The sequence below is a fragment of the Megalops cyprinoides genome, chromosome 13, assembly GCF_013368585.1.
Source record: "Megalops cyprinoides isolate fMegCyp1 chromosome 13, fMegCyp1.pri, whole genome shotgun sequence".
Lineage (NCBI taxonomy): Eukaryota > Metazoa > Chordata > Actinopteri > Elopiformes > Megalopidae > Megalops > Megalops cyprinoides.
Window position 1 is genome coordinate 17,374,164 of NC_050595.1, and position 9,133 is coordinate 17,383,296.

General features: G+C 42.4%; 1 protein-coding gene across 1 annotated transcript; it reads right to left on the reverse strand.

The window, feature by feature from the left end:
* Positions 1-254: 254 nt before the first annotated feature.
* Positions 255-7,401, reverse strand: LOC118787698 (acidic leucine-rich nuclear phosphoprotein 32 family member A-like). Its single transcript, XM_036543309.1, has 7 exons — positions 7,271-7,401; positions 3,295-3,444; positions 3,067-3,189; positions 2,370-2,571; positions 1,699-1,790; positions 689-752; positions 255-338 (listed from the first exon to the last, which is right to left on the reverse strand). Exons 1-7 carry the CDS (start codon positions 7,322-7,324, stop codon positions 274-276), a joined length of 750 nt encoding a protein of 249 aa, XP_036399202.1. The 5' UTR covers positions 7,325-7,401; the 3' UTR covers positions 255-273.
* Positions 7,402-9,133: the final 1,732 nt, after the last annotated feature.

Below are 9,133 nucleotides of genomic sequence, written 5' to 3' on the forward strand. Positions count from 1 at the left end.
CCGGTCATCTGCACACTGAATGCGCATTTAGGCATGACTACCTGTACAAGGGGGAAAAACCTTTACAATGGGTGTACATTTTAACATGTTGAAATTACTATTGTCACTCCTGCAGTTTAAAACAATTACTGACAGACAAATGGAAATAATAATAATAAAAATAAAACTAAGTAAGCTTCCAATCCCCCTTCCCTCCCTCCCGCACCATCCCACTCCCACGGCACCATGACAAACACAGGAAAATGAAGGGTTGCAACATTTTGGGAGCAGGGTCTAATCCTCTTCATCTTCGCCATCCTCTTCCAAGTCTCGCTTCCGCTTCTGACCCCGTTCTTCCTCTTCAGGGAAAAAATAAATTACCACCTTTTAGTTTTCAGTTTAAGTTTTTACTAGGTGGAACACTAACCTATTCTACACAAATGCAAACCATCACTTCTTGTCTAAGCACAACCACTATAAAGCTGGAACCAGGCAAAGGAGTATAACGAGGCACCTTGGCTCCTGGGCTATAGAGGAAAAGGGGTATAATGACCCAGTCGGGTTCCAGCTCTACAGTGAGAGGTATGACACAGCCCCATCATAGTCTCCTCCAGGCCAAAAGCTAACTCAAATCCTCCTTTGTAGTCATCTGACCATCTGCAAATTTCTTCATACAACCACTAAAGGATGCTTTACATGTCTCACTTACCATAGTCTTCCTCATCGTCATCACCCTCTTCGTCATTAAAGTCCTCCTCCTCCTCCTCTTCCTCCTAAAGCATCAATTACTTAGTCAGATATAACACCCTTTGACCCCACCTTTCAACGCCAAACAAGTCCAACTCCTATTGTCCAGAACTGTAACGCTCTGGCTAGTTTCTATGGTTCAGCGTAGGTTAGTCTGCAGCCTGGCCCTGCTCCATCACGTTTGGGGGAAGAGGTGTGGGTGGCTATAGGGCAAAGTGCCAAATGCAGCCAGGTGCTTAGGTTATCCCAAATGTGGACAAAGTTCCCCTGGTGGTCCTGCGGCAGACAGGACTCTCATCTTTTGATGGAGCCTGCATGCATGCATCACCCCTATCCTCAAAACACTACCACAGATTTGACAGCTGTGTCTGGAATCAACACACTGTCACCACACTGTGTATGGACAAAAGTGAATAACTTGCATTATAATGACCTTTATGAATAACAGTACAGCTTTATCCCCACGTTTCCAGATGTTTATCACAACAGTCTTTTGCAAGAGGTCTGTGAGTAATTTTTTTTTCCAGGTTTTAGCCATTCAGTCCTACCTGGGGTTTTTCAGTTTTTCTGCCTCCCTCTGTAAGTAGTATGCTGTAACTATCTGATAATTTGATTGCGAAGAGTGCGATACCAAACGAAAGTTAATTACCTGATGTGCAATTAAATGTCATTCAGGGCAATGCACAATCTCTGCTGTAATCATAAGGCAGCGAGAATGTGCAAGCTCATTTCCCTTTTTCCCTGTGTTTGTTATCATTACATGCATTAACCTGGGTTTGAACAGAAGCATCTTTATTACTGAGAGGATAATACAGAGCTTCAATTAATGACATTTGGCAGCTGGATAACATCTCAGTTCCAGTGCTGTCTTCAATCATTTTGATCAGCAGAGAAGTGCATTACAGGCACTGTGACAGGACTGTACAGTCAGCACCCATTTCCAGCGTCCCACATCACCTATCCCAGACTCACCTCTCCACTCAATTCCTCCTCCTCTTCTCCTTCCTCATCATCGTCACCAGGAGCTGGCTCTTCGTCATCATCCTCCTCTTCCTCATCTAACTCTGCAGAGGAGAAAAAAAAAAACACTAAGACTAAAATCAATTAAAACCTAAACCTGTAATCACTGTACCCTGTAAGGATGTGCACTCTGATCTGAATATTCAAATAAAACGAGGCCTTTCCTGTCCCCAGACAGTTTGAAAGTCCCCCATTTCTGAGTGAATACTGACTCACAGCAAGGACATCTGCATTCACTCGAACATTCAGGGAGAAAAGACATTAATGAATTATTTTACTGTATGCAGGGCTCTGAAGGCTGTATTCATGAATATTGATGAGAAAGATTTAAACTGGATTTTTATTCACTTCAGTGAATTAACAACCACTTGAATACTGATCCCAGATGGACTGGTGACCTCCTGGTCCAGCATTTGATTAGTCATCCCTAGTACCCAGTCCCACCTCCGATTCACATTTATACGCACAATTCAAGCCTAAATGCAGGGATCTTGTTTTATCTTCCAAAACACAACTACTTAGATGGCTTTAAAGTGATTTACGCAGAAATCGACTATTATCAATCATATCCCTACATCACAAATGCGCGGGTATTCTCTGTGGAGCCATCAAGCCTAACGCACCTTCCTCGTCTTCGCCATCATCATCGTCCAGGCCCTCCGCGTACCCCTCAGCGTCGGAGTCTGGCGCCTCCTTGTCCTCTTTGTCATAGCCATCCAGGTAAGTCAGCTGAGGGAGCTGCTTGAACACGTTCTCTCTGTAGTCATTCAGATTTGTCACCTCACAGTTGAACAAGTCTAAACTTTTTAGACCTTCCAACTTTTTCTGCAAACAAAACAACCAAAATCATCAGTCAATTATTCTCACAGACACACACCAATAGTAATGGTTGGTGAGCTACAAATACAGGAGTCCAAAGCTGTTATCACAACATTACATGTACATTTAATCATTTAGTAAACACTCCTATCCAGATTGACTTGCAAAGACAACAATCAAAGTGCTTCTAATAATGCAGCATGAAAGTCAGTAAATACAGGACAAATGAGTCCATACCCTAACATGCATCATCATTTACAGTGCTGTGACAACTAGCTCATACTTCCATCTCAAATCTACCACAATTATATTACTTACAGGAAGCCAGCTGTTTTAATATTTTATGACAAGCACACAATGGCAAAGCTACCACATTAAACTCAATGAAATAACAAACCAGTTGCTGTTGCACGATTGTAAGCATAACTGGAAAGCTGGCTCAGAGGCATTTAAGTTCTGTGACCCTCTTGTTTGCAACACTAACACAGAGTAAATGCTCACCAGAGGCTCCACTGTGCTGAGGTCTTTGATCTTGTTGCCGCTCAGGTTGAGGTGTGTGAGGTTTGGGCATTTTTCCGACAGAATTTCTAGCCCCCCTGAGATTCGGTTATCACTCAGCTCCAGCTGCAGAGCGAAAGGACAAAACTCAAACTCACAATCTGTAACATCAGACATTAAAGAAAAACGATTACAACCAAGTGTGTGGTTTTTGGCCAAAGAAAAACCAACCTTCTTGAGCTTGTTTAACTTTGGCAAATCCGCAACTGTTGTGAGGCCTACATTGATTGTGCTCAAAAATTCCAGTTCTTCAAATTCATCTGTGAGGCCCTCGATCTTGCCCTCATTGGAGCGACAGTTGTCCAGAACAAGCTCCTTAACCTGAAATAGAAGGTGCGTGTCAGCGAACATCTGTACATACAAATACATACACACATCCACATTAAATATAAAATACAGAATAAGTGTAACAGTCTGACTCAGAGCTTGCCCCTAAGTGCAGAGGCTGCTGGTGTAAGTCAGACTGTAGTTCACTGTAGCAAGCTCAAATTGAGTCAAATCACTGCCGTTTCCAGCTTTAGACACAGAGTGTAGCTTGCACTGTATGGCACAGATTCACATGGTACCTGAGCAAGAGGCCTCTGGAAAGAGCAAACAGTGCTAGCACAAACAAAGTGAACACTGTGCTCTCACTGCCTTCGGACTGAGAAAAGGCCCAATATTTCAGCTGCAGCTTATGTCCTGCATCATTTCATAAGAAAGCCAAATCTAATTAGACAGCTGATTAAACTTTACACCGGCAATGGCCTACATGCAGCGCTGAAGTGCAAACAGACTCAGAAACACTGAATAACGTGTTAAAATTAAGTTCATCTTGGGGTTTCCTTATAAATTTGGTTTGTCGGAACACAGTTGAGAGGTTAACATGCCTTTATGAACACATTATAAGTCATTTGCAAGTGACTTCAAACCCCTAAATTACTCTGAGAAAAAAAGGCACGCAGTTCCTTCAGCAGCCAGTCTTGTTTCTATGGAGACAAACTCAAACCTTCAACTCCGGACACAGACGAGTCTCATTACTGCGGACCTCAAGCGCCCAAAATCTCTTTCATAACCTGCGGCCTGCTCCTAACTTCAGCAGCGACTGAAATGCACTGTAACTGAACAAGTGTAATAATACTTTATTTTTGCGACTGCCCCTTGCCATCTAAACAAAACTCAACTCCGTTTCCCGTGTAGCTAGAATATTTATTTGCAAACAGGTACAATGCTGAAACAAAACATGTATTTAGCATTAGACATTACATTCGCCACAACCCGCAAACATTTTCGTGCATCTCATACAGGTCTTACTTGCATTACACCAGTCATAAAGTGAAGATTAGTTTAAATGTATTAGCTTTAAGACCCACGGTAGGTCCCTGGTTCCGTACAGTAACTGCACAATATTGGCTCGCATTTGCTTCTGAGAAGCTCAGCTGCGTTTCAGATGTCGCTGTTGTCACGAGAATGCACCAAAGCACGGCACTGCAACATAGACACTATACTTCGATGGCTGTATCATATATAATTATATGACTTGTCTGGAGATAAGCTGTACGAGTTAAAATTATTTTAGTGCATTTTAACATGCGTTAGATTTCAAAGACACGCAACGAATTGCATTCCTTCACGACGCCTAACTCACATGGCAGAGTAAAAAAGTAGTTTCAGTGCGATTCTGACGGATGGAACACATTCAGTTCAGTTTACGTCTTCATTACATTATATTTACAATTTCATTTACATTACATAAGACCACATTCATTTGGCAGATGCCCTTATACAGAGCGACTTCCAGCACTAGAAAAGTACCTATCCAAGTTAAATGAGCATTAAGTAAGGTCTTCAGTAGTGAGGGTTAAAAAATGACTGAAATAAGAGGTGGCCAACAGCAACAGCTCGTAAATATTACCCTGCCTTCGGCATAAGGGTTTAAAAACCGAGCACTGCAGTTCCAAACATCATTCAACTATACGTCCAATAGCGTCTACAAACACCGCTCAGTCGCGACACAAAACAGCCACATAAACCTCCAGCTGTCCCTAAGAGTACACTCCGTACTGTTACATTAGTCCACCCCAAAAGGCATAAATCCACCACAAAGAAACGGTAGGTTAGGTTTGTTCAAACACCGCTAAATATTGCTGTGAAGACAAAGGAGCGGACAGTAACCATATCCTCATCTACGTTTTGCTTCTTCAGTAGCTTACCTAAGTAACGTTACCAAACGCTTGGTTGAGATACTTGTGTTCAGGCGTTTGCATACAGGCTTGCATTGCGGTCAAATGTTAGCTACCACTCGAGGGCTTTTGAAAGAAATGGCTTAATATCAAAGTAAATATGCTAATATTATTCCAAACTACGCGGCGGCTCACGGGCTAACTCGAGACTCGTGTTGCCACTTCACGTCACGTTATGCAGCTATCGTATCCCCGACTGCATTCGAAAACACGAAAAACAACGCGGTAGACAAAATGGCTGACTACACCGCGACGGTTTTTCTCGGACATTTTTCGCCGTAGCCAACGGCAAAAAGAGCTGTGAGAGTCGTATGGGACGCCTCTTTATCATACTTCATGAAGCCTTGAACAAGAACACGCATGACTCGTGCGCTAGCTAGGAGGGGGCGGTGTAATGTGGAGCTAGTTGACTAGATAGCTAGCATCATATCGTCGTCCAAACTGCCAGAATTTGATAAAATAATATCACTACCTAGCAGGCAGTCGTGCTTGGACTCGTAGTGAGAGGTTGTCACTAACCTTTAAAACCGAATAACTGCTCGGTAAACGTTACACCACATTTATATGGAACCAGACGCCTTTATTGCTTCGCTAGCTAACGCTAACTGGTAAAATGGCGCCTCGTCCTAGATCTGTGAGCATAAGATAGCATTTCGAAGTTAGCTAGCCAAGACAGAGAAGCACATAACGTAACATGTCTAGTTGTGACCAATAGATCGTCATGTCTATTAATGCGGAACATTGCGTCATATCTAGTTTGCTACGCCGGCCAGTCCAAATAGTAAACATTTGATAGTTAGCAAGGTGCTCTAACAGTTTGTATAGTAAACAGACATGGACAGTTGGGAAAAGATCCAACTTCGCTCTCAAGCTTCGGGCTCCGTTGTTCGCAAACAGTAGCTAGCAGGAGACAAGCACTTAACGCAGCAATCCGATCACTTGGCCAAAGTGTGTCAATCGCTGCCTTGCGGAAAACATTTGGCGAGCTGAATATCTTATTTCACTTTAACATGTCGATCATATAAAAATGGTAACTTAACAGCTTGCTGGTTGTTTGCAATTCCAACCTCTAGGTCACTTGCTGTCTTTTTCAATGAATTGCGTCAACATATATATAACCACTAACACATCTAACTATATATTCGGCTAATGCTGTAATTTAGCAGAAATCCTGCCTTGAAAATAAAAAATATGCACAAAAACATTACAACAAATACATTTAAAGTTCGTAATACATCGTTACAAATGGCTATCTACCCTTTCTCCGTATTAGTAACGCGTCATTTAAGAACGAATCACTAAATCGAATGCTTTAATCAATCGATGGAAACGAGGCTTACAGCAACAAACCTGTTATACAGGTAGCCAATATGTACCTAACATAGGTACAACCGTCGACAAGTTAAACTGATCCGAAGTTATTTTGTAGCACATCAATAGTCAGTTTAGCGCTGACACATGCAGCGAGGTAGCGTGCACGGTGCAAACCTGCAGGCATGAGTGAAATGTCTGTGGAGCCCCGTAAAGGGCCACAATCTGTCAGTGCATATTGTTCAAGAGAGAAAAGGGCGCGTTCGAGACTACAAAGTTACAAATATGGCTCCTCTCACAAATTGCCTTGTTTATACAGCACGTATGGAGCGCCTTGCTGCCTTGGACACTAACGCTATACGCCACATGCCAATCTGCAAACCATTTAGCTTTCCGAAGTTATCAAACCCCCAGCAATCGAACCCAAGTCTCCTGAATAAAGCAGTAGCGGGTTTTAAACTTTTCCTCCAAGTCCATTCAATGCATCGGCGTCAATTTAATGGCACACGCGTGCGCTTTCAATATTAGTTACCCCCTCCCAAAGCAAGGGCATCGCAGAGAAATCAGTCTTGAGGAAAACAACCAGATAAAATTAAAATTAAAGGCGATCATACGTCTGACGGCGTTCGATTCCTCAGCTCTAGGTGAATTCTTTTCTTCATATCCATCTTGAGGGAGCAACACAGTATATTAATTTAGACACCCAGGATCAGACTTGCAGGGCTCTCTACAAACGCCGAGCGCCTCTCCACCACTGCCGCGGCTCATGCTAACATGATCTCTTAGGGGGCGGGAAATGGCTGTTGGATTGTCGTCACTACACACCAATCACAAACGTCAAATAATGTATCAAAACATTTCACACGCCCAGTCCCCTCTGCATGAACAAACTACTTAATTAGGTGGGGTTACATTCATTTAGATCGCCAGATATATGAGGTGTCTGCTTTTCATCGGCATTCCTTCGATCTTGTGCGATCTGACAGTAAAAGGGGGAACAGAGTCAGTATATTTACACAGCCCGCGAAACACTACTTTCTGTTTTTTCAAAGTCAAGATGGCAGAGTATATATCATTTTGCCATTCCTAAATTGGGCAAAAGTAAAATTAGGGGCTTTGTGCGAATAATGAATGAAGAAGGATGTCAGTATTAACTTAGCTAGAAGGTTCATAATAGGACGAACATTTTAATTAAACCGCTTTAAATGTGACACGACGGTTGCAAGTTAAGATAACCCACATTAGTATGGCGGCTAAAGTTACAGTAACTTTGTGTAGCCTACTCAGTACCCTTACAAGTTTGGGCAACAACACTGCGGATATGAGAAATGACAGGTGGCTAATTAATAAAGGGAACAAACGAAATGCAGTTTTCTCCCGGTTTTAATTCTGCATGCTGCCCTACTTTGACAGGTACAGTTAACACCACGTGGCAAGCGGAGGAAAGCAAACAAACTGGTAAGGTTCTGAGAAGTTAACCAACAAAGCCAGTCACTTGCTTAATATTTTCACAAGATAAGGTTAGATTATCACAGAAGTTAGCAGTATTTTGCAAGAGAAATTATTTCGCATTAATATCGGTGCTCAACAAGGGTAAAAGTTTTGCAGAGTAACTGGCAATGACTCAACACGCACGATTCACAGAAACAGCAGTGACTACAACGAACTCTGTAACCTTACCCTAACAACTGCCTAACAATTAAGTGTGTCCCACTGCAGTATCAGTGTAGCTGGTGTTAGGATGATGTCGACACCAACAGAATGCGGTCAAAGTTGTGCAACAGATGGATTTAAGTTTTTCCTCTACTAAAATTATTTTGATTGTGTACCCTGTTGTTGCATAATGTTCAGTTGGACTTAACTAAGTCCAAACAGTTAAAAGAATGAAAAGGAAACACCATATCATTCTTTTATGAATGACCAGTTTCAATGAGACTACTGCAAAATATCTGCATGAAGAACTATCAGTCCATAAAGACGCAGATGGATGGCAAAATATCGCTCACTGGGGGCAAGGAACATATTTTGTTAGCCAGGTCACTTGTGCATTTTACGGAACTTGTTTATTTTACTTAACTCTAGGTGGCATCTGTTTTAATATTGCAAATGCAACCCCCATCAATACCAAAATTCCACACACCTGGATATTGTTGTCAGACACAAATACCACGTCACACTGGATGTTTTGGAGCTGCACAAATAACTTAAATGGTAAATACGTCGGTCATCATTTATGGCCCAACTTTTGGCTCATGTGTAGTCGTGTTCCCCCCGAATAGTTGCTACTGCAGTTGGCGCATTATCGTGCACGGACGACATTCATCCAGGCATTTCATCCGCATCCTTTCACGTTCCAGGAAACTCGCCTCATGCCAATTTGATGGTCGGAGCAACGCCCAATGGTAGTTGCATATGCCCTTTCCCGCACCGCCTTATATTCAAACAACCCAATAAAAACCCAGCAAACACCGATCGCT

What these genes read in the sequence shown, in the direction of transcription:
- LOC118787698 (XM_036543309.1), bottom strand. Translation starts at nt 7,324, where the DNA reads ATGGATATGAAGAAAAGAATTCACCTAGAGCTGAGGAATCGAACGCCG. An exon ending in AGTTAAACAAGCTCAAGAAG is followed by an intron (nt 3,190 to 3,294) that starts GTTGGTTTTTCT and finishes TTCGCTCTGCAG; the next exon opens with CTGGAGCTGAGTGATAACCG. An exon ending in TGATGGCGAAGACGAGGAAG is followed by an intron (nt 1,791 to 2,369) that starts GTGCGTTAGGCT and finishes TCTCCTCTGCAG; the next exon opens with AGTTAGATGAGGAAGAGGAG.